The sequence below is a fragment of the Panthera leo genome, chromosome A1, assembly GCF_018350215.1.
Source record: "Panthera leo isolate Ple1 chromosome A1, P.leo_Ple1_pat1.1, whole genome shotgun sequence".
NCBI lineage: Eukaryota > Metazoa > Chordata > Mammalia > Carnivora > Felidae > Panthera > Panthera leo.
In genome coordinates this window covers 122,174,097-122,200,164 of record NC_056679.1, presented here as the reverse complement: position 1 = coordinate 122,200,164, position 26,068 = coordinate 122,174,097, and the positions used below count along the sequence as shown (strand labels likewise).

The 26,068-nt window shown below is 42.8% G+C and overlaps 1 protein-coding gene across 10 annotated transcripts in view; it reads left to right on the top strand.

Moving 5' to 3' along the window:
* Window positions 1-26,068, top strand: part of PPP2R2B (protein phosphatase 2 regulatory subunit Bbeta) — a 314,800-nt gene that overhangs the window by 27,213 nt on the left and 261,519 nt on the right. For 4 of the 10 annotated variants that reach the window (XM_042938527.1, XM_042938519.1, XM_042938545.1 and 1 more), the window contains one exon: window positions 15,615-15,808. The exons of 5 other annotated variants lie outside the window; for them this stretch is intronic. In XM_042938527.1, coding sequence (XP_042794461.1) covers window positions 15,739-15,808 — 70 coding nt within the window. In that variant the 5' untranslated portion in view covers window positions 15,615-15,738. Of the gene's footprint in view, window positions 1-15,614; window positions 15,809-26,068 lie in introns of those variants that run through there. One more of the 10 variants, XM_042938577.1, reaches the window with a different exon arrangement.

Genomic DNA, 26,068 nt, shown 5'->3' with positions numbered 1-26,068 from the left:
AAGAACATTCTAGGCACATACAAAGGCCCTGCAGCTGGAGTGAAAAGGTGCTTGTGGGGAATGGACAGGACAATGAATTTTGACCTAGAAGACAAAGGCAAGCAGATAGTGCAATAAACCTCTAAATTCCTTCTCTTTTAATACTCCAAGCTGCCCTTTTAGTTTTGCTCTCATTCATCCATTTATTTATTCGTTGATTCATTCAGGAATTCAACAAATGATTAATCGATGTCATTATTCTGTCGCAGGCCCTACATTAGGTATAGGTACAACAGTAAATCCATAGTCCCAGAACCAAGATCTCACAGGAAAAAAAAGCAATGATGCCCAGGTGCTATACAGTCACAGAGGAAGAGCATGAACCTCTGTCTGTATTTAGGAAGCTTGTGGAATACAGGATGTGGATGAAAAACAAGGTAATTTCAAGAAGAAAAACTGTGTACAAAGGTCCAGAGGCAAAGGAATGATTGGCAAGGGCAGGGAAACCTTGAGAGGCTCTTTGGAGCTCCCATTGGAGACTATGAGATCCTGACTGGATGAAATAAAGGCAAAGAAGTAGGCAGTAACCAGTCCTGAAAGGGTCTTTTTTTATTTGAGAGAGAGAAAGAGAGCAGGGGAGGGGTCAGAGGAAGAATCATAAGCAGACTCCATACTCAGCACAGAGCCAGTGCAAGTCTTGATCCCATGACCTTGAGATCATGACCAGAGCTGAAAACAGTCAGGTGCTCAACTGACTGAGCCACCCAGGCGCTCCCTTACAGGGTCTTTTAAGCTGTATTAAGAGTCTTGGGTTTTCCCCCATAAGAGTGATGGGAAGCCACTGAAAGACTGTAAGCAGGGCAGTTGGCATAATCAGATCTGTACTTTAGGGTGATTGTAATTATATCAATATGGAGCATAGAAAATTTACTAGGAAGCTACTGCAGGAATTGCTGAGAGATAATAATGGCCCAAGATAAACTAGTGGTAATATGAATGGAGAGATGGGGACAGATTTTATGGCTGCCAGGGAGCTGGAATTTATAGGAATTGTCATCTGATTAGATGTAGGGGGAAAGGAAAGTTGTTAAAAATGTCTTTTGGGATTCTGGTTTGGGCAACTAGGTAGACAGTGGTACCACTCAAAAGATAGAAAACACAGAAAAATGAGTGACTTTCTTAATCATTGTATTTCTTTATCTGTAAAGCATCATTTTGATTATCTTACAGAGTTGCCTGTACTATACTAAGAACTAAATCCCTAGCCTAGATGTTCAATAAACATCAGCAGTTATTTTTATGTTCAAAGTTCCAGAGAAGCAGCTAACCACTGAAATTAGGAGACAATGTGGTTACCAAGAATGTCAGAGAAGACGTTACAGGGCAATTGAGCTAGGCCCCATTGGGTAACAGATCACCAGAGCATAAATGGAGGGATGAGTGGTGGACAACATTTTTGGCAGAAAGCACAGCAGGCACAGGGCTCAAAGTCCTTCAAGAAACTGGAAGTGGTCCCCTGTTGCTGGATCATAGGACTTGTAAAGGGGATGGCAATAAATGAGCCACAAATTTAGGGATTATGGAAGCCTGATAAACCAAGCTGAAGAGTTGGCGTGTCACCTTACAGGCCAGCACTGGCCAAAGTTTTTCTACAGAATGTAAGTCTCTTATAGAAGGTCAATATGGTTCAATTAATGTAGAAAATTCTGGTTTAAACAAAGTTAAATTAACTTTTTTAATACAGGACTTCTCAGAGATTTTCAATGTACATTGTAAACCTATAATAGAGGGATACATCATGGTTTTATTTTTTCTCAAATTCCATACCTCTTTTCCCAGAACACCGATTAACACCTCAAAAGACATGGACAGTTGGCACCATCGGGTTTTGGAAACTCTGTTCTAGGCAAAGGGGAGCCATACAAGTATTTAAAACAATGAGAGAACCTGATCTGTGAGTTACAAAGATCATGCTCACTTAGTGAAGAGGATGGATTGGAAGGGGTAAAGTCTGAAGGCCTAATGACCTTAAGAAGTTAAATGAGAGAATAAGATTGAAAATTTATACATGTCAAATAGGAGGCAGCAGTGGACGGGACATGCATGAGTTCGCACAAGTGTGTGTGTGTGTGTGTGTGTGTGTGTGTGTGCATGTGTGTGTGTGTTCACTTAGAACAAACCCCACCTGGTTGTTTGTAGAAGCTAGGGAAGCCTTTATCAAAAAAAATTATGAAGCTCTTTCTCAACATGAGAAATTCTTATTCCAAAACTCTTTTGTATTTGGGATGTCTTTTGATCTTCCCATCATCCTCTGAGAGACTTTTAAAATCAGTTTCCCCAAGTGAGTGTCATAGAAGAGACTTGGCCACAGTTCACGAGCTGGTGAAAGGCAGATCCGGCCTCAGTCCTTCTCATTCCAACCCCAGGGCCATTTGCATCCTGTCATGTTCCTTTTCAGCAAAGACTTGAGCTACAGGTTGAAGGATATATAAGACTTGCATCAGTTGAAAAATAAGCAAAAACTTTTTGGTTAGGAGGAGAAATACAAGAAAAAACACAGAAGCAGAAACACACATGGCACACAGGAAGTGCCAATCTGTTGCAGGCGAGAATCTTTCTGGGAGTCACCACCATCCTTCAGGGCAGGGCCAGCTCCAAGGGCATGTGACATGTATAATTGCACAAGATCCCATGCTTGAATTAGTGCTCTGCTGTACTCTTGAAATTCCTAATACTTTTTGAACAAAGTACCCCATGTTTTTATTCTGGATTGGGTCCCACATATTATGTAGCTAGTCCTGCTTCAGATCTCCATCAAGCGTTTGAACTATTTTACCTTTGGGGGCTGTTCTCACTCAGCTGGATGTCTCTAAATTCTTACACTGTAAACACAAGTGTTGTAACCAGTTACAAGTCTTACAGGTCAACATTTGACTAGTTTTTTATTTGCACATCAATTTCAGCATTTATCTCTCCAATCAAGTTGTGAATTCCTTACCAACACTTAAGAAGGCTGGTGCTAGGGGCCCCTGGGTGGCTCAGTTGATTAGGCATCCAGCAACCAACTCTTGATTTCAGCTCAGGTCATGATCCCAGGGTTGTGGCATTGAGGCCCACATGGAGCCCTGCATCAGGCTCAGCTCTGAGCCGGGAGCCTGCTTGGGATTCTCTCTCTCTTCCTCTCTCTCTGCCCCTCCCCTGATCATGTTCTCTCTCCCTCTCTCTCTCTCTTGCTCTCTCTCTCTCTCTCTCTCTCTCTCAAAAATAGATAGATAAAGAAGGCTGGTGCTAAGCACACAGTGGGCAAGTTGTAAATGTTTGATGTTGAATGACCATATGCCTCCATGATGCACCCACTGACATGGAGAGTTTGATACTCCCTGGTAATGAAACCATGGCTTTGAGCTTGCCTAAGAAAGGTATGGGGTGGGAGGAAATGAAGCAGAACTGCCAAAACAATTCAAGGATGAGAACCGGAGAAGTGAATAAATCTGGCTACGCGGACAACAACAGAGCATATACTCAGGACAGTATGCAGTGCCTCATACCAGCAGCTAACACTGATTGGGTGTGTATTATGTGCTCTGGATTATTTTAAATATTGTATATATATTAACCCGTTTAATGTTTACAACAACCTTATGAAGTAGATACTATTATTATCAGTATTTTGCAAATTAGATTTGAAGCACAGAGTGATTAAGTAAGTTGCCCAAGATTATACTGCTAGGAAATATCATAGCCAAGATTTGAACTGAAGCAGTGTGTTTCTCAAAAGTCATGTCTTTGACTATTTGCCTCTTACACTGAGCTGACCCATTTTAGAAAGGAGTCTCACATCTGGCATTACTATTAAGGGCTATATATGTGAGAGCTATTATTACTCTCCATATAAAAATATGCATGGGAGGTGATGGCACTATAATTCTAAACTTGCATTTAATTTTGGACATTTTTTTGGTCCTAGGTTTTTTTTCCCCTTCCTTTTCCTGTGCATGAAAGAAGATAAAATGAGTCAGCATTTGGAAGCAGAAAGTCCTCTAAACTATGTTTTGTTTTTGTTTTTTTTTCTGGGGAGAGAGTACAAATCTTCATCAAATTCTCAAAAAGGATCTGTGACCCTACAATGTTCAAGTCATTACTCAGGGCCTATTCTACTTTTCAGATACAAATTCATAAGCTTTGATTATCATACTTTGTTCACCCTTACAGCCCTGTCACATGCCAGATGGAAATTGCAGAGGTGTCTATTTGAGGCATGTTGAATATAATCATTTTCACTCTATATTTATTCCATAAATATTTATCGAGCTTTAAAACATATAAAGACTTGCTTATAAATTCAAGGTCCATCTGGCTCTTGAATTTGGCTTCTATGTTTATCTTACTAGTATGGTAACACCTAGAGTATTAACCTTGTCCACATAACACTTTGAACTTTTCAGAAGGTTTTCCCACAGGATGAGCTAAGTGTATCATGTGATATGTCCTGCAGTTTCCGAAAATGCCCTATACATGGAAGTTTTCTTCTCAAGAAGGGGAAAATGACAGAATATGGTAGTGTAGGGAAAGGGTGATTTGTGCTGATTCTACGTGAACATAAAGGCTTCCTCCCCAGACTTCTGCAGCTGAGGGTCAGGAGGATTGATGCAACCCCACCTGCATCCTTGCCTGGCCCACCTCGGGCAGAAAACTGGAGATGATGAGATTGAAGAAGAGTATAGAGCTCTGGTATTCTCTTTTGTTCAGGGCTGGCCCCCATAACTTTTGAAGGAGAGTAATAGTAATTTCTCCCCTTGCTATTGACCTCAAAGTTCTGGGCAGTGACACCAACTTAATTTCCCATAACTTTAGCCTCTCAGAAAAAAGTGTCATGTCCCCCAAAACAAAGGTTGAGGAAAGTCATTGTGGAATGGTGAGCATGGGAGCCAGGACACCAGGGTCCGTGCTCTCAGTCTGTCACTGGGTGATTCAGGCAAGTCAGTTCTTTTCATGAAGCATTAGTTTTCTCTTCAGCGAAATGGTAGGCTAGACCTGCCATCTGTAAGATCTGTAGATCTGTAAGCCACCTTTTAATGTGAGACTTGCTGGGTATGTGTTTAGCATTACCTAGAGCTAGTCAAACTAAAAAGTTTAAGGGCAGAGTTCCCAAGACTGTCCTCACTTCCAGCATCTACTGCAAACTGGGGGTGGGGGTGGGGGGGTTCCAAAACTACCTTTAGTTTTAATAATTTGCTAGGACTCACAGAACTCACAGAAAGCTATTATATTTCTGGTTGCAGTTTGTTACAGGGAAAGGATACAGATTAAAAGTAACCAAAGGAAGAGATGCCCAGGGTAGAGTCAGGGAGGGTTCTAAACTTGGAGTTTGTCCTCAGGACACATTAACCCCCCTCCAGTGATGTATGACAACATGTGTAGAGTATTGCTAACCAGGGAAGCTTAACTAAGCTTGGTGTTCAGAATTTTTATTGGAGTTCTATTATATATGATTAATTGATTGATTGATTGCTCATATGGTTGAACTCCATCACCAGGTCAATTGATAGCTCATGACCCAAATCCTCAACTCTAAATCACAAGGTCTTTCTGGTGTGGACAGTGTCCCCCCCACCCCATTAAACTGTTGAATGTGGCAGCCCCCTCCCTAAAAACAAAGATATAGCTATCAGGTCTGACATACGTTACTTCCCAGAAGCCTAGGGCAAAAGCCAGGCCTCTCTTTGGGCAAGGCCAAATTTTTTTTACTACATAAGTATGCTAGATTTGTTGTTCATTAAGATTCCCTCCTGATAGATCTTCATTACTAAACAAACACACGTTGACTCTTTCATTCTTTCAAAAAGTACATTCGAGTAACCATTGTGTGCCAGGCACTGTCCTAGGTGCCAGATACAGAAAAGGAGCAAAAACATTCCTGTCGCCCTGGAAATTGGGCTCTATTGACGTGATAACCAAAGCCAAATACATATGTACAGTCAGGCAGCACTATGGGGATACAGAGTGCTGGGAAGAAGGAGTGCTATTTTATTTTATATGGTCCAGGAAGGTAGCTCAGAAAAATTGATACTGGAGCAGACACTGGAATGAGGTGAAGCTCTTTGCTCTGCTGCTGTCTGAGGGAAGGCACTCAGGACAGAGGCAACAGCAGGTGTGGAGGTCCTGGGACAGGAGTGCTCTTCCTGGTGTGTTGGGCAGACAATAAGGACGCCACTGAGTCTACCTGGGAGGCTGGAAGGCGTAGGGAAGGGACTTGAAGCGAGAGTTGGTAGTGCTTCAGGTAAGAAGCAGGGGCGGGAGGAGGGGGAGGGTGTGTGGGAAGAACAAGGACAGAGCTATAGCTGGGGCCAAATCTTAACAGCATTTTAAGAAAGTTTTACTCTGAATGTGTAGGAAGCCAATAAAGGGCTTTGAGTAGAAAAGTGACATGAAGTGATTTGCATTTAAAAGGACCATTCTGCCTGCTGCATAGAAACCATTCTGTAGGGGGTGAAGGAGGAATCACAGGCTCACTCAGCTGGCTCCTTCCAGTCTTGAAACAATCATGGTGATAAGAGATGGTGGTTGGCCCTCAGAAGCAGCAGTGGATGTGGTGAGAAGTGGCTGGGTTCTGGATGTGTTTTGAAGCTTTGCTGAGGGAAGGATGTGGGGAATGAGAAAGGAACCAAGTAATAGGAAGGGGGAGCCCATGGACTGGGAGTATGGTCAGTGAAATACCAGATCAGCTGTGAGTGATACGAGTCTAGAGGTCAGAGGAGATTGGTTTTCAAAATCCAAGTGTGGGGTCTTGGATGACCCCATGAGACTGGATGAGGTCCCCTGGGACCGGATTGTGGATAGAGGAATCCAAGAACTTGGAAGTCTAGGGTATGTGTACGTGTAGACGTCAGACAGTGGGTAGCAGGAGGGTGGAGAGCGGTGCCGGGAATTAATGAGGAGAGCATGTTAGGAAGGAAGAAGCTCTCAGCTGCACACACAAAACTGTTTACGTGTGTGTTAGAGGTAATGGCATATCTAATTGAGTGAAATCTTCAGAAATTAATCCACTGATCACGTGACCCCAGAATTCCATTCTCTAATCCAACGTAAAAGAATGAATCACTCTCAGCCAGATTCCTATCACTATATCTTTAAATTTCTCCACCTTTAGTGGTCATGACAGAGTCCAGGTACCCAGCTATGGGAATCCTTTTTTTTTTTTTTTTTTTTTTTTTTGGCAGTGAAATCTGCGATTTGGCTGGAATTGAAGCCATAGGCCTGTAAGAGCCCCTATTACAGTGGCTGAATTACACATTTCTTGCTATCTATTTTATATGGTTATATGGTGTCATTTCAGCACTTTCAGAATCTGGTTCTCTTTTTCCTCTATTCAGCTTACTAGTTTTAAGGGAAAATGCAGATTGAGTTCAACTGTACTACTGTATTTAATATATGTATATGTATATGTGCATGTGTCTATGTATTTTTATCATATTCAGTTTTATTACTTTAAATATAGTTGTGAGAGTCCTTGTATTAATGTTGCTTGGTTTGATTTTAGCATGACAATCTTATTTAAGTCTTTCGTAGATGAAAATTTCTTTTTGAAGGAATACAATAAAACTCATTTTGTGAACAGAACGTTTTGGAAAACTTTATACTTTTGCTGTAGCCACTAGGCATGTGGTGTTATTGAGCCCTAGAAATGTGGCTCCTTCTGAGAGGCATGTGTATGTAAAATACACACTAGATTTCAAAGACTTGGAATGAAAAACAGAGTAAAATTAGATCATTAATAAATTCATATTGATTATATGTGGAAGTCATAACATTTTTGATATATTAAAGAAAATATCTTTTTCAAACACTTTTTAAAACATTAAAAAATATTATTAAAATTATTTCACCTGCTTATTTTCACTTGCTAATGTAGTAACTACTTACAAATGTAGCCTGCATTACATTTCTATTGGAGAGAGTAGTTTTGTGCATTTGGTAGCATATACATTTATATCCATGTCCCAATTTTCTCATGTAGAGAAAATGATTTTTGACCTTTTCAATACAAGGTTTCACCTGAAAAAGTGTTTCTTAACATTAAAAAATACTTTAAAAATTTTCTTCTTACAAAAATAATACATGTCCTAAATTTTCTTTGACAAAAATATGAACAACAAAGATAACCACACATAACCACCACACCGTACATTTATATATTGATTTTGACAAACACATATTTTTCCACACTTTTTTTTTCACCAGGAAAGGGGAAGTTGGTCAGTATACATTGTTTTTTGACTTTCTCAACAATGTAACATAGACGTCTATCCTTGTCATTACATACCTTTAAATTTTTCCTGCGCCAATATTAGCCCAAAGGATATATCATCCTCCAAGAAGCAACAGTGGCTTATGATAGCAGAGATTTTTAAATCTTTAATAACAGCTTTATTGAGATACTATACCATACAAATTCACTTTTTTAAAGTATGCAAGTCAGTGGTTTTAGTATATTCAGAGTTATGCAACCGTTGCCCTTATCTAATTTAGAACTTTTTCATCATCCCGGAGAGAAAGCCCTAATCCATAAGCATTTACTCCCATTCCCCCACCCAGTCCCTGGCACCTAACCTACTTTCTATCTCTATGGATTTGCCCATCCTGAATATTTCACATAAATGGAATCATACAAGGTCTTTTGTCACTCAGTATGTTTTCACCACTGATCCATGTTGTAGCATGTATTGGTACTTCATTATTTTTTATAGCTGAATGATAATTCATCCCCTGGATATGTTTCACTTTATCCATTTATTAGCTGATGAACATTTGGACTATTTCCACTTTGGGGCTATCCTGAATAATGTTGCATCGTGAATATTCATCTATAGGTTTTGGTGTGAACAAGTGTTTTCTATTCTGTTGGGTATATACCTAGAAGTGACATTGCTGGGTCATATGCTGTGTTTAACAATTTAAAGACCTGTCAAACCATTCATTGCTGCACCATTATACAATCCCACAAGCAGTGTGCAAAGGTTCCAATTTTGCCACAACTTCACCAACACAATAGTAAGTGATTTTCAACTTAGAGGATATTCATTCATAAGAGAGACAAATCAAAATCGCTTTCAAAAAAGAGTGACATTGGGGTGACTGGGTGGCTCAGTTGGTTACGCGTTTGACTTCGGCTCAGGTCATGATCTCATAGTTCGTGGGTTCAAGCCCCGCGTTGGGCTCTGTGCTGACAGCTCGGAGCCTGGAGCCTGCTTCGGATTCCGTGTGTGTCTCTCTCTCTGCTCCTTTCCTGCTCATGCTCTCTGTCTCAAAAATAAATAAAACATTAAAATTTTTTTTTTCAAAAAAGAGTGACCTTAACCCACCCCAACACACACACATACACACACACACACACACACACACACACACACAGAGTGCCAGGTTTGATTTTGGGTATCTTATTTATCTCTATCAGTCTCAGTGAAGTGGAGATAATAACAGTACTTACAAGGGCTGCTGTTAGAATTAAATGAGATGATGCTAGTAAAACCCCTTGCACAGCACCTAGTACATAATATATGCTCAATAAGTGAAGTGCTAGCTATTAATATTTTATCAATGTCTCAATATTTTTCCATTATGTGTACCCACCATAATTTGCCTAGTCAATTCTATTGTTGGACATTTAGGTGGTTTCCAGTTTTCATGACCAGAAACAATGCTCTGAGAAATGACCTGATGGCTAAATTTTTGCCCACATCTATGATTATTTTCTTAGGATAAATTCTGTAAAGTGTTATTGCTGGGGCATATTAAAGAAATTTGAAAGATATTTCCCAATATATATTCTTGTCTGAGTTATGTGAAGTTTTCTTTTCAGAAAGGTAATCAGGAACTACCCCTTGAGTATTGCCAAACTGGTTTTGTAAATCCTCACCTGTACCTAACAAATATTATGCAAATTAAAACTATCTTGAGTAAGCCTAAATTTAACTCCGAAACTATTGAATGAGAAAAGGTACAAGAGGATATTAGGTCTCATCCTCTCAGATCTGGGCTCTTGGATTTTTGTTCCTCTTCTCCCATTGTGTTAATATCCTAATGAGACATGTTGAAGAGTTATCAATGAAACCAGGCAGAATGGATGTTTCTGTTTTGCATTTTGGCAAATCCAGGCCCAAAGTAAGGAGGCAGTGGAGCTTGAACAGTAGAAAAGGATGATTCATTGAGAATGGGCGTGCACCTGACGTTGCTTATGTGGTCAGGTCCCTTATAGGGGCAGCCTCTTCCAATTGCATATCCAGCCTGGGGAGGATCAAAGGCTTCAGTTTCCTCTGATGGATATGGGAAATCTTCACAGTAAAGGTAGGATTTTAAGACATTTAGCATTATGGCTCAAGTTTGGCTGCGTGGTGGGATGCTCTGGAATTTGACACAGATTGGGAGATTTAGCATTGAGAATTGGAAGGAACTTTGTGTAGATGGCAGGGATGGGCAGGAAGATATATCAGCGAGTACTGCTTTGCTATTAGTGTGCTGGTAAATGGTTAACAATCAGCTCTCAAAGCAAACAACAAAAAACCCAAAGCCCTGATTTATATATGTTTTTTTTTTAATTTCCACAATATAAATATCCCACCAAGGCAGATTTCAGATTTTAAGCTACCAACATGATGTCCCTCACAGCAGAGCTGGAAATAGATGTGTGTAATCGGCCCATTCGGCTCTCAATAGCCAGTACGTAGCGGTTCCAGCACACCACTGTTTATTTGCATAAATTACTCCACTTGGATAACTGAAGGAACATTTTACTCTGTGAAATCCATTAAGTATCCAGAATCTAGATTTAATACATTTTTAGAGTAAAATGTTTTGCTTTCTTTTCCTAGGTTAAATGCCATATCAAAGGTTCCCTTGTGTGGTGTTCTTACCTATGGTAGCATGCACAAAAAAGGAATTATAAACCTCACTAGAAGCTCAGGAGGTTACCCACTGGACAATCAACATATAAACCACCTGAGACAGAGAGTTGAACACTCGGTGCTTATTGATCCTAGAGAGGGATTTTGTACAATTCCACAACAGAGAAACATGATTAGGTCTGCACGTATATAGGGTAATCCTAATTCCAAAGGACTTTGTGGCTTAGAGAGGGCTTTTTGCAAGATGGTAAAATTTCCTATACCCAGTTTCTAGTTGCTCATTAAGACAGATTGATAGGTAGTGAAACTCAGGTCTCTAAGTCACTTTTGTTCACTTAAATGATGCCCTTTAGTGCGTCTCTCCAATTCTGTGCTGATGGAGACCCCAAGGAGCCACTAGGAGGGAGAAGTGGCATCTCAGCCGTAAGCAGTTAGGCTGTCTGTACAGCAACTCAACAACCCTGTGAAGGAGTTTCTATTATTTTCTTCTACTTTGCAAATACAGAGGCACAGAGATGTTAAATTACTTGCCAAAGGTCACGAAATTTATAAATGCCTGAGCTGGGATAAACCAGGACTGCCTGACACCTAAAGCCTCTATTAAGAATCTCCAGACTGGCTTAGGTCAGAGGTTTTAATAAAATTGTAGATATTTATTGTGTTAATTGGACAGGATGACCTGAAAGGTTTCAGTGTAAGGCAGCACTAACCTAACCGGGGTGAGGGTATATGACAGTGTTGGAGGAGGGGGGCCATGACAAGGGTGAGAAAAAAAAAGAACGTGTCTACATGCCCTGATGCCGAATTGTGTAATCTAAGAAGCCTGTGTATTTGTAACAGGCCTTTTTTGTGAATTTAGTCAGCCTTTCAAAGCGTCTTCTGCCCCTTTTGTAGTTTATGGCTCCCTTTACATAAACTGTAAATTAGACACTAAGTTCCATGACAGCTGACTGACTATATATTTTATGCGTGGATATTGCTGATACAGTCCCATTCTAGTGGCTGAGACAGTGGGTGCTTTTCTATTTGTTCCTTACTGATGGTGAGATGATTGTAAATATCCAACAAGTAACAACAGTATGTTCTTTCCAAGATCATTCAGTCCACGATCTCATTAAATCCTCACAGTAACTCCATGAGGTAGATATTCTTTTTCTCCCTAATTTAGAGGTTTAAAAAATACCTTAGGGGAAACTTGTAACTTACTCAAGGACACAATAATAAGTGCCAGAGAATCATCAGCTTTGCTTGATATCAGAGCCTCAGCACTTAACATTATGCTATAGTCTGTTGATTGATAACTCATTTGTTGCATCTCTAAGAAAGCTCATGTTTTAAGATCAGATGAAAGAATTTCAGTTCTGTGAAGAAAGGGACTGTTTTGTTTTAACTTGATCCCCATATATTGCTCAGTAAATATTTTTGGTCTGTATACATATAAGAATGGGTAGGACAATTACTTCCATTGGAATAGGACTTACTAGAGTAGAAGATTACTGCCTCACAACAGGTTTTGTTGTTGGGTGTTGTTTGTTTTGGTTTGGTTTTGCAAGAATTTTAATAAGGATTGAGCTATAAAACCTAAATATTACAATATTTGCTGAACTGGAGAAATTCCATAATTAATTCAGTGAAGAAATATTTATTTACATCCATTCAGCAAATATAATTGAGCACCTACTAAGCACCAGACATTTAATACAGGAGATATATTAGGAATGGTTGATAATAATGAGGAAACAACTATTACAGAATGTGGTGATCCATGAGGAAGACTCACCCCCCCCCACCCTCCACCAAAAATATAAAAAGATGTAGAGACCGAAAATACCTGAGGAAGAGACTGTGGTCTGGTCATGTAATGCCTCAGAGAAGTAGGGACAGTTCAGCTGACATGCTGGAGAATGCCAAGAACATGAGGAAGGAGCTTAGGGAATGGCATGTGCAACTTTCAAAAGCTTGTGGAAAGAATTTGACATATTGGAGGACTAGAAAGTTCAGCAGGTCTTCTGAGAAATGGTCTATACTATCCTCTTACCACCACAGGATTGTACGGGGCTTCTTTACCTTACCTTTACCCTTACCTCCTTTACCACACATCATTGTGTTCAAGCACAAAGCCAACAGTCCTTTTGGTTTTGAGCCAGGGTCTAGTCTCCATTGATCATGGCAGAAAAGAGTGGTCCACAAAGTTGAAATGTTGGAGTCAACTTAATCCATGGAGATCTCTCTGTTTTTCCCGGATCGTTGAATAAATAGAGGAGGTATTTTGCTGGAAACATGAAAAGGAAGCTTAATCTATGCAGGGGATATTTCTCCCATTGGTTAGAGTGGAAAATTACTCAAGCACAAACCTGGCCAGTGGGCCTACCCAGTTCATCATGCAGCTCTGTTCCAAGGTAGCCCACATTCCAGGAAGATAAGGGGAGAACTTGCAAATACTGTCCCAAGGTCTCCTGTCACACCTTTAAGTCATTTCAACAGAAGGCACACTGTCTTCTTACCACTCTGAGAGGAACTTAGCGTTTTCTCACCTCTGCCTGCCCCTTCCCCATAACGCTGATCGGCAAGAGAAGCTGAACTGTGTAACTGCAGGTGAGCAGACCACCGGAGACCTGGTGATGGGTCCAGTTCATCATGTGGAGGAACCAACCATGAGCTGAGGCTGAAGTGGTGGGTTAAATTGGTTACTGGAATTTCATTTGTGAAATTTGAACAAGTAGTCAAACAATTCTGTGAGGCTTAGCCACCAGACGAGCATAAAATGAAATCCATCGTAAGCTGAACTTCCCTTAAAAATTACATCAAAGAATATTTCTACTCTCTTCTTCATCTGGCTTTCTGGAGATGGGGACGGTGCCATTTTCCATCTGCCGGAAGCATCCACTCTCCGTGGAAATCTAATGGCGATTCCCAACCTCGGTTAAAAACTTGTTTTCCCATTTTTTTGAACTGCAAATACTTCCTAAATTGTGTGAGCCGAAGCATTGTATGTATATAATTAACTCACAGATCCCTCTGGGCTCATCTAGCTCAACTTGTGGAGTTTAACTGAGCAAGACGTTTGCTGATGTCTCTTCCTGCAGCGACACCCACTGAAACAAATACCTTCTACAAGTGGAAAAATGGGCAAATTTCTTTTCCAGTTTGGCTTTACGAAGCTGTGATGTTCGTAAGTGATGTTTACTGGTTTCATAACAGTAGTGATCAAATTTTCTTTCAAGTACAGGTTTTGTAATTTTCGAAAACGTGGGGGAAAGGGTGGGGGGGGGGAAGGTGGGGAATTTTGCATTTTCCTCCTAGGTGAAGCAGGGAGGCAGGCCTCTTTTTTTGTATTAATTGGATCCTCGAAGTCCCCTCAGGGTAGCAGTGGCTCTCTGTAGGCACAGGCCCCAAGGCACCTTCCGTGTTGGGAGCAACTGTGAGCGGTTCCTGCAGGGTTGTGCCTTGTTCACAAGCAAGACCTACAGCCGGCCTGCAGCGTTTGTCCAAAACAAAGTGCAAAGGGCTAGGGAAGGTGGACTTTTCCAGAGTGACTGTGTTGGCTAGCTTCGTAAGTCAGCCCTCTGCTTCCCTCTGCCTGTGTGGACACAGACGCCCACAGTTAGAAGCGGGTGTTGACTCTGTTTGGAATGGGGAAGTCGGACGTGGTGGCAGCAAAGTTCTGGCCCCTGCCCCGCTTTCTATTCCTAGCACAGGAGGCTTCAATTAAGCCATGGCAGCCCTTCTTCCCATTCTCTCCTCGCCGAGGCTTCCAACCCCAGGCCTCGCCCTTTAACTTGATTGAGGCACCGCAGACCTCGCACAGGGGTGAGCAGAAAGGGACCTGGATGCAATCTCCCTGCCTACCCAAGAGGGACCTACTTCTCTCTGCGGTGCTGAAGCGCAGGTGTCCGGAGCACGGCAGCGAGCGGGGGACTCCGGGGGCTAGAGAAAAACGCCGCCCTTGGCTGCGTGGCGCCGGAGGAGGGCGGTTGCCGGAGCGCGTCTCTGGTTTTCACGTGAACCCGCCAGCTCGCTGCTTTGCTGCCCAGGTGCCGGTTCGCGGCTGCGTGCGCCCCACTGCAGCAGAGAGCAGCCGCAGCCTCTGCCTCGGCCACCAGCGCGGCTGGGGAAGAGTCCTGGGGCTGCTGACGCGGTTGGGAGGAGCCTCGCCTTTAATGCACCAGCCGCCTCCAGCCTCCTCCTGCAGCAGCGGCAGCGGCTGCGAGTGCGCGCGTGTGGGTGTGAGGGCGAGTGCGCTGGCGCCGGCCGCAGCGCCCTGCCCAGCTCCCCGCCGCCTTCGTCACCCCCGCCGGCCGGAGCCGCCCTCCCGTGGGACCGGCACCCCGCTCCGGGCCGGGCCAGCCCGAATCCGGCCCCTGCCGTCTCGCCACTGCAGCTCGGGTCCAGAAAGGCACCATTTTGTCGCGGCCGCCCGCTCTCCCAGGGGGAGGAGGGACCTTTTTTGCATTTTGGAGCGGCTGCCAACGTGGGGAACCTGTTGGGCATCTCCCCAGCCCCGCTTGTGAGCGCCTCCCGGGCGGCGGGCGGGCCCGGACCCCTCGGGGCACGGCGCATCTTGGCACCCGGCGGCAGCGGAGCCGGGCGCAGCATCCTCGCTGGGAATTGGAGCTGGAGTGAGCGCACCGCGGGAGGAGCCGCCGCAGCCTCGGAGATCCCGAGTGGAGGAGGTGACAGCTCCATTGCCGGGTTTTTATTTTTTTTCTCTCCGCCTCCCCGTCTCCTCCTCAGGCTCGGACCATGGTGCAGTCCCACCGGCTCCCCTGCCCCCCTCTCCTGTGAGACTGGCTGCGGGGAGGGATCATGGATACTTGTCTGCCGGCTTCTGGTTCCCACGCAAGTAAGCCTGCTGTCAATGGAGGAGGACATTGATACCCGCAAAATCAACAACAGTTTCCTGCGCGACCACAGCTATGCGACCGAAGGTAACGCCAGCCCCGCCGCATTCCGCCGCTGGGGCCGGGGCGCAAGTTGCGGATCGCTGGGCTCGGCGGGCAGCTGGGCGCCGAGCGGCGGAGACTCCTCCGGGCCCGGGGCTGGGGCGGGGGCTCGGCCCGCGGGGGCAGCGGCCGGTGCGCCCCACATCCATCCGGGCTCCGCGAGACGAGCCCGGCGTTCAGCAGCAGGTGGACCCGGCGCCCACGGGAGTTAAAATGGCCCTCGGGGATTAGGCTTTTCAGGGTGGGGCTCCCGACTGGAAAAATGACCCCCTGAAGGCAGATAACCCCTCCCCCGAGATGTTTGCCGGAGTCTTGCGGGGGAGATGAGGAAGGGGCCCGGAAGGATCGTAGGTCTTCCCCTCCCTGAGCGGAATGATGTTGTGTCTCTCGGTGGCTGCAGGGAGGGCATGGTTTCATTTCCTGCCCGTCTCTCTCTCCGGCCGGGTTACCTGCTCAGACAATCAGAAGCCCAAAGGGCCTTTTGCAAAGGGGCGAGCCCCTCTCCCCTTGGAGGTGCATTAGCAAGAACTAAAAAGGTAGCTGGGGAGACCGCTTTCCAGCAGCGAGCGAACGAGTCCGACACGTGGGGCGAGCAATGCGATCAGTGGGGCCTTTAAAATCACCATTATGAATTCTGCAGCAGTAGTTTCTGCTGAATCAACAGCCAGCAGAAAGCAAGAGGGTTCAGTAAGCTGAGCTTTGCCAAGAGGTGAAATTGTCGTCTCTCTCTCTCTCTCTCTCTTTCTCAGCGTGTTCTGACATTAGCAGGCAGGCACGGAAAGTCAGCAGGTGGAATCTCATTCTGCCTTTTGTGTGTGAATAGAGAGTAGAGGCATTTTTTCCCCCCAAATGCCCAAACTTTTACATCTTCGCTTTCATTTTCTACCTGTAGGCCCTTTCCTTAACCGCGCATAGGAAGTGTTGCATTATCACGTTGTAATATCCACGTGAGAAAACGTGTGTGAAAGGGCTTTAGGAAAATGTAGCAAGGTATGTTAATTTAAGATGATTCTTGTTATCCTTGGATACTAAATTTTCTATAATACTTAATCAGATCAATACTCCCAGGAAAAATGTGATGGGGATGGGGTAGGAAAGGAGTTCAAACTCTGAAAGAAATAAAGAGGCACACAATTTGGGGGCAAAGGTGGCATCTTCCATAAACATCTCTGTAAATTTTAGATTAAAAAGAATGCCCAGTGCTGTTGAAATATATTCTCCATTCATCATCATTATTGGAAAGCATCCAGCCTAATATGTCCATGGTGCTAGACAGATTAAGCAGACTTGTATGTGCTCTGGCGTTCAGGAGCTTAGAGATGGCTTTTAAGATGTTCAGCCTGTCCCTCCCCCATACAACCACCATACTCGCTGATTCTTGTTATTTGAAGGCTGACAAGGTGGCTGTAAGATGTTCTTTCTCAGTCTTAAGTGCTTTGTCACTGACTCATTTATCAGGTAGATTATGACTAGCTGTGTGTCTGAGCATGTTATCCAAGACAGAAGTTGGCCTTGGGTCTATTGGTTTTTTGGGGGGATGTTTCTTTCTGTTTGTGACAACAAAGAAAAAGGGCTGTCTTCGTATTTTCTTCTGTGTTGTATTATGCCTCTAAGTGCCGACACAGGAAACTTAGTGAGCTGGGAAGATGGGCAAATTGGGGCCATGTGTATAGGGCCATGATAGGAGTATCATCTTAGTGCTTTCAGGGCCCTAGGTATTACCTAATCTCTGTTCTTATTTTATGGTGTTTTTGGGAACTCTGATTCTGGTTAAAATATCTGGGTTCATATAGTCAAAACTGAGGCATGAGTTTATAGCAAAGAGCTCTCTCAAATGTTTCTACATCAATCTCTCAGGAAATTCTATCACACACACGTAACAATGAAAACTAAACAAAACCTTTATTTCACAGTAGACCTTCAGGTTTTTTGATCTTAGTGAGAGTCTGGTAAGAAAAAAAAAATGGAACTTGGAAAATGTAAATGGCAGAAGTTGGGTAGAGAGGGAAGTTCTCTTTTCCCAATAGATGTGGTCTTCATGTATTCATTTTAGGGACCATTCATGCAGTGGTGCTGGCCAGAGGGGGGGTAGTCCATCCTTGTCTTCTGATGAATACCTTGGAAGTGCCAAGTACACCAGGAAAGATCACCAGATCAAAATAGTCTTTGTTCAAATCCTGTTAGTTGAGGGATTGCCCCCAAAGTTCCTTCCTCCTTTATTAACTTAAATCCACTGCCTCCATAATCTGACCTTAGTTTCTGGGTCCTTCTATGGACTTCGCTTTTCTTTTGTATTCTTTAATATTTTGGCATTTTCCTACCTAGCCAGATATGTCAGGGTTTGGTGGGTTTTTGTTTTTTTTCTTTTCCTCCAAAATCTCCTTCACATTTATCCCTGAATTTTTCTTTGCTTTGCTCAGATCATTCCACACTGCAGTATTCTATTTAAAGCTGAAAGGTTTTTGCTGTGTAGTTAGTGTGAAGGACTCTAAGCTCAATTTGCATTGTAAGTGGTAGCTGCGGGCAAGTTCCGCCAGCTAAGAGCAATGCAAATGCTAAAGGACACTTTTACCCAAGCTCTCCCCTCTTATTTTCTCTCTCTCTCCCTCCTCCCTCTCTGTCTCTCTCCCTCCCTCCCTCCCTTCCTTCCCTCCCTCCCCTCCCTCCCCTCCCTCCCCTCCCTCCCTCCCCTCCCTCCCATGGGGAAGAAAAAAGATTGCATGATGTGTATTTATTAAAGATATTTCCTATGACTCTTTTATTCTGGGCATCAAAGTTACCACCCTCACCAATCTTCCTCTGTCTTTTTTCCCTTTTTAAAGTTAACATCTTTGAGCATCTTCTATTTTCAGTGCACTTGCTGAGCTTTTTAAATAGAGCATTTCAATATCTCCAAGTCCTGCTAAGTAGATGCTATTAACATTTTCAAATAAGGAAACTGGGCAACTGAGGCCCACAGATGGTATTCATTTGTGAGGGTCACACAGATAAGCAGAAAGCTTGTCTTCAAACTCAAGACCTTTTTTAGGCATATGCGCCTCCATGAGGAAATTCTGCACTGCCTCATTTTCTTTCCTTCACCCATTAGCTCCTGTTATGAGAAGACCACAATGGTTTTATCGTTGTATGTAAATTGTGTTCCCATCTGGTGTAAAATTCTTGGCAAGGATCGTTTGAATGTGTGTATATGGGATTATATGTGAGGAAAAGTGGGGTTGGAATGACTACAAAAATAAAGTCAACACAGTGTTTTTACTGTTTTGTTTTGTTTTGTTTTGTTTCAGATATGGAACTCTGGGTTTCCTAACCAAGGCTTCATCTCTCAAATCTCTCTGATCTATATGTGGATTTCTTTCTTTCTTTTCAGACTTGTTAGAACTGACTAAAACCCTTTCTTCATTAGGGCATTTTGAGAGTTATCTACATTAATTTTCGTACTCTGACACGGGGCCACAGATAGAATAAATATTTTTTTATAGGTGAGTTTACAGAAATGGCAATCTGGTGAGAAGAGGAAGTCAGAGAACACGTTTTAAAATTATTCTGTTCTCAGTTTCCTTAACTGTAAAATGGGAATAACAATAGAACCTATGCCATAGGAAAAAAATTTAATAAAGGGAAAGCACTAAATACCATTACCTCAAGCAAAGCTAGACCTCCTTAATGTTCTCAATACGTTATAGCTATATTTGCATAGCAAACACACTTTTTCCTTGGATTGTGTGTTGATTTGGGATGATCCTGAGGGTAATGGCTAGTGGAAATGGTAGAGAAGTCACTAAAACCCACCAGTCTCTTCTCAATTCAAGTGCCCCCCATGGATCTTGCCGTTGAGTAATTTGTTTTAATGTACTTGCTGGTTGTATTCTGGCAGCTAGTAAGTTCCATCTTCTCTAAGAGGCCTTTCAAAACCTATATTGTTGACACATTGTAAAAGAAGAACAAATTTACTTATTTCATGTATTTTTTATTATTATGTATTATTATATAATTATTCATTAATTCTGCCTGTAATTTCTTCCACAAACATAGCTGACTGTCTGCACAGGTGATCCAGCATGGTCCAATACAGACATGATATTAGTCTGGTGCAGGAGGCAGACATTAAATATTTTTGCAAATAAATACATAGTTACCAATTGTGATAAGTGACAGAAAAAGCATAACATGCTTTGAGATCATATATAATGCAAGAAGGTGGATCTAATTTAGTTTGGGGGACTAGGGGAGGCTCCTCAGAGGAAGTTTTAAGTTGAGAACTAAAGAATAAGTCAGGCATTAACAAGAGCTAAAGACTGGAGTTAGAAGAGATAATAGGTACCAAGCCCAGAGATATGAAATAGTCTGACGGATTGAAAGACTAGAAGGCTGCCTGTGGCTAGAATATAGGGAACAAGAGGAAGCAGCAATGAAAACGAGACCAAAGCCTGCAGTTTACTTTGAATGCACCAAAACCAGGAAAGATCCATGCTAGGATAGAGGGATGGATGAATGGATAGATATATGATATAGCAAGTATGAAATGTTAATGGTAAAATTGAGGTGGTCTGTCAATGGATAGCCACTGTAAATTTTTTTTCCAAGTTTGATGTCGGTTTGAAAATTTTCATAATAAAATGTTACAAAAGAGAGACTGGAGAGGTATTCAGAGACCAGATCACATCGAGCCTTGACCATAAGGAGTTTGGACTTTATCCAAAGATGGATCGAAAGCCATTAAAGGATTTTGATCAAGGGGGAAATATGATCAGGTTTGTTTTTTTCAAAGCTCCCTCTAGCTGCTATGCAGGGTGGGGTCAGAGGGCTGGGTAGGAAATGAATAAGAGTGAAAGAAATAATTGGGACGCCACAGCTGTACTCTAGGATAGTGGCAGCAGTAGAGATGGAGAGAATTAGATGACTTTGATACACTGTAGAAGAAGAATGGATAGGACTTACTTGGTGTGATTCGGTGGAGATAGAGAAGTAAATGGGGATGAGTGTCAAGGACAACTTTAGGACTTTGCCATGACAATGGACACATAATGGGCCTTTTTACTGACACTGGAAAAAAGACTTTGGTAATTGGTGTGAGACATTTAGCCTCAGAGTGATACTCTCAAGCCATTGGATATCTGGGTCTAAAGCTCAGAAGAAAGATGGGGACCATGTATAATTGGGATGTCTACAGCATATTGAAAGTATTTAAAACCATGTGAATAGATGTGATGCCTAGGAGAAGAGCACACCAGGGCAGAATTTGAGCCAACAAGGATGATTATCTTGTCTTGGTATAAATTGTAACAAAAAGGGCCTCACAAGGGAATGCCTTGGTGTAAACACCATTAACCACACACTGAAATTATTCAAATAACACTCTATGGTCATTTCTCAACAATGTGGTGGCATGAGAAGAGTCCAGTCTAGGGTGAGTCGAGTTTAGAGGGTCTCCAAACTTGAATGAGACCTGTGTGATCTCTGATATGTCATAGCTTTGGAGTAACCTCAGGCTAAAGGTGAGAAACTAATAGTCCCTGCTTCCTCCACCCCACCGCCATTTCACACATGATCAAGAGGGAAGCGAAGGTGAATAAAACGAGGAAGGTACATGAAAATGGCTTTTGATATGAAGGCACTAAAAATTAAAAGGAGGTGGTGTCCCATGATGGAAAGCTGCCTTGTAGTTCCTTAAGTTGCTTTGATATTTGTATGCAAATGCCAGATCAGAACAGTATTTCCAATGCATATGGATGAATGTTTGAGTTCTCTGCCATTCTCAGAAAAATCTGAAATGGAACGTGGAAAGAAGCTGCCTTATACTATTGTAAATGACCTTTCTGGGGATGGGAAATGTTCTGCTACCAAATATAATAACCAGACTGCATTGAAAATCACTAGCAAGTATTCATTATTAGCATCCAGGTCCCCAGGGGCAATCTCAAGCCCTTTATGAGGGCTGGTCAGAAACATGCCAATGAACCTGGGGTGAATAATATTAGGCCAGTCCTGTCAAAATATTGGTAAGGCTCAATGAAAAGAGCACAGCTGTAGACTGACATTCCTAGACTCTGGCATTTGCATTTACGAAGAAACTAAGAGTCTAATTTCAGCACTTAGCTGAGGGGAGAGAACTGAGGTTTCTCACGTGCTGTCCATTCCAGGCATTTTCCTAGGTGTTTTCTCATGTGTTGACTCATTTAATCTCTTTGAACAGCCATAAGAGAAGGGTTGCATTAGCCTCATTTTTCAGAATAAGGGATTTTGAGCTTTGGAGAACCCCAGAAACTTGTGTAAGTAAGGTCACATACTTGTAAGTGGTAGAACTAGATTGGCCGCCATGATTTCCTGGACTTGAGGCATGTACTCTTGGCCCACCCCTACTGCCTGTGGTCAGGATTTTAGGAAGGGAAATGAAGGTTATACTCTCTCTTTGGCATATATCCCCATGGTACATGTTCAGTGCTGCTAGATTGACTTGTCTCATCTTTTTCTAGAAGGGCAGTGCACATGTCTGGGTCTTCTCCATTATGCCACAGGGAGGAAGTTGAACTCCTCTACCTTGTGTCAGAGTCCTTAGCCGATCATCTCTTCTAGTTGTATTCTACTCTGTAAGGAAAGAAGGAAAATATTTATGGAACTGCGCAAATTGTGAGAATTAGCTGGGTTTTAATACCCTTCTCCATGTCCCTCACTCCTAGTGTAGGATGTTAATAATGCAGTTCCCAGGTTGTGCTGGGATAGCTCCACTGGGCCTTCTGGACACCCATTCTCCAGAACTGGTGGCAATTCCTATAGTTGGCTAAGGCAGGAAAAGGAATGGATAGAGGCAGCTGTTGATGGCAGTTGTCCTTTGCGTATAAATGTGGAGGTGTCTGAGGCCTTGTTTTTGGCCAGACAGGCTCACCTATGCTATTTGCCTCATCCTCCATTAGTCAGATTGCTTTCACCAAACTTGTTATCTTTACCATCAATTTGCCTTCTTTTGCCTTTCCAGCAGAACTCTAGAATTGGGCTGGAAATCAGAACAGACCAGATCTGGAGTGCTTGGATGGCTCAGTTGGTTGAGCATCCTACTCAGCTCAGGTCATGATCTTGTGGTTCATGGGTTCGAGCCCTGCATCAGACTCTGTACTGACAGCTCAGAGCCTGGAGCTTGCTTTGGATTCTATGTCTCCTTCTCCCACTTGCACTCTGTTTCTCTCTGTCTCTTTCTCTTTCTCTCACTCAAAAATAAAAGTAAAACATTCAAAAAATTAAAAAAAAAAAAATAGAAAAGACCAAATCTGACATAACTATTGCATCGGAAGCAAATTGTTTTTACGAGATCTCTAGGAATTTTGTCTGGAATAATCCAGGAGCCCTTGAATTCTTCTGTTGCAAGTTCACTGTGGAAAGAGTGGGGAATGATGATGGTAGGATCTCCATGTGTGAAATCCACAGAAAACTAATCCGTATTCATGTTGGAGAAGGGGTCATGGTAACAGAAAGGGATAGGTGTGCAGAGGGGGAGTCAGACTCTCAGTTCTTTGCTTCAGAAGAAAGAGACCTGATTGCTTACAGCAAATGTAGAGAAATGAAGGGGCTTCTGTGGGCAAGGGGCAGAACAATGCATGGTATCTAAGGGTCCGGAGGAACCTCAGAGGGCAGGATTTTAAGCCCAGAAAGGAGAGTCTTCTAGAAGGTATGTGCCAAAGAATACCTTACCTGTGCTAAGCTTGATGCTGGGGGACTGGCAGCCGCCTCCTGCATATGCATTTCTGATTGCACTGCTGTGAATCCATTCAGTAATGGGCCTGAAGTCATCACAGAATGGCAGGCCACCTCCTCCACTTAATGTAGGGGCTCATCTCTGGGACCCTCAGCAGACACATAAAGATGTGGAGGGTGGACAAGCTCTAAACAGTTCTCATGGAGACTATATCGGCAGCAAGATGCTGAGCCCTCGTAGGTGGTCTGAAAGACAAAACTTGGATCCTTAAGTACAAAATATTAACAGGAGGTGTTGTACCGAAGAGGAGAGCTATATAAGAAATTTGAGGAGAGTAACATTGCTCCTTTAAGTTTGCGGAAGTCAAGCTGGGGCCAGAGACACCCACGTTAGGAGGTCGGTTGGTTCACAACACTGGTGTTCTTGTCATTGACATTCTCTTCTGTGTCTTTATATTAATCAGGCAAATAATACATACGTGCCTTCTTATTTGAAAGGATTCCAGCATTACAGAAGTAGACAAAGCAGGGACACCTGGCTGGCTTAGTGAGTAGAACATGTGACTCTTGATCTTGGGGAGCTGTAGGTTTGAGCCCCATGTTGAGTGTAGAGATTACCTAAAAAAATTTTTTTAAATCTTTAAGGGGTTCCGGGGTGTCTCAGTTGGTTAAGTGTCTGACTCTTGGTTTCGGCTCAGGTCACAATCTGGCAGTCTGTGAGTTCAAGCCCAGTGTCAGGCTTTGTGCCGACAGCTCAGAGCCTGGAGCCTGCTTTGGATTCTGTGTCTCCCTCTCTCTCTCCACCCCTCCCCTGCTCATGTGCTCGCTCTCTCTCTCTCTCTCTCTCTCTCTTGCTCTCGCTCTCACTCTCAAAAATAAATAAACATTAAAAAAGTTTAAACTTAAAACAGATATATTTTTTTAAAAAGGCAGTAGACAAAGCACAGCATGAATCACCCTCTATCTCCACACTCGTTCCACTTCCCTGCCCAGAGTTAGCACTGTGAATAGTCAAGAATGGCCCCCTTTGTATGTATTTTCATACATTTAAATATACATATGCACATGTACACTGGGAGAGGGGTTGTTTGTTTGCATAACTGAATGCATACTGCTTGTTCTGTTTACACTTTGTTTATTCTCCCACTCAGAGATGTATCTGAAAGATCTTTCCATGTCAGGACAGCTACACTGGACTTGTTCTTTTTAATGGCTACATAGTGCCCTGTGGTATGACTGTATCATAGTTGATTTAGTAGTTCCCTTGTGGAAGGATGGAAAGTTATTCTTACTCTTTATATTACATACTATGCTGTGGTGACTCTCGATCTGTCTATATACTGTTTGTGTTCAAAGGTTCTCTTTGAATCTTCCTGACTTTACCATCTTTTTTTAAAATTTTATTTTTTTAAATTTATATCCAAATTAGTTAGCATATAATGACTTTACCATCTTGAAAGCCAAAATGTTGGTTCCTATTCCTCAGCAAAGAATAAGCAAAGAAGGAATCTCTGGCCCTTCACTTCTTCTCTAGTAAACCTTGGATAAGCCATGTAACCTTAGCTGTCCTATCTACTAACATGTGCACAGCACTGTATATTCTATAACGATTTTGAATTTGAGTGTTAATAAAGAATAAGGTTGATTGGTGGCAGCTGTGGATGGCTTACTATGTGCCAGGAACAAACTTGAAGTTTTATAGTGTTTTTCTTGTTTAGTACTCACAAGTCTATAGGTTGATACTGTCCTTAGACCCCTTTAAGTAAAAAGCTGAAGCAGAATGAGATTATTACTTGTCCAAGGTCACCCTCTAGTAAGTGGCAGAACAGAAGTCACTTCTGGGTCCATCATCGTGGTGTCTGGATACACCTGTTTATATTTTTTTAATGGTTATTGCTTTCTTTTGAGAGAGTGTGAGCCAAGGAAAGAGAGGGAGAGAGAGAATCCCAAGCAGCTCCATGCTCAGTGTGGAGCCCAAGGCAGGGCTTGATATCACAACTATGAGATCTTGACCTGAGCCAAAATCAAGAGTCGGACACTCAACCAATTGAGCCACCCAGGCACCCCTGGACACACCTGTTTAAAACAGAAGTCATGATGTTGACACAGGGAAAAGATCATTCATTCTTCTAAAAAAGTACTATTTTGAATCAGTACCAATACACAGGGTCCAATTATTATCAAGATTTTGAAAATAAACAGAGGGAACATTAGAAGCATCATATGCAGTGATGTAGAATGCACATCAGAAGACCTGGGTGTTATTCCCGGTCCTGCTGTCATAATTAGTTACTTATACTCTGTGGGCTTCCGTTTCCTAATCTCCTGAAGTGAGGCTGAAAATGGGGGAGGGGTGGCATGCTCCCCATACATTTTTGTGGCTCTAAGTTTCTGTGATGCACTTTGTATTGACCCACGGTGTCATTTAGATCTCTTGGGTCTGTTGAGACATTGTGCTCAACAGTGTGGGGGACACAGGCTTAGGCTTTAAATGGCCCCGAAACTCCAGGCTTGGCTGTAGGAACTGATGGGTCAGATCATCCTTCTGGCAAGAAGTCT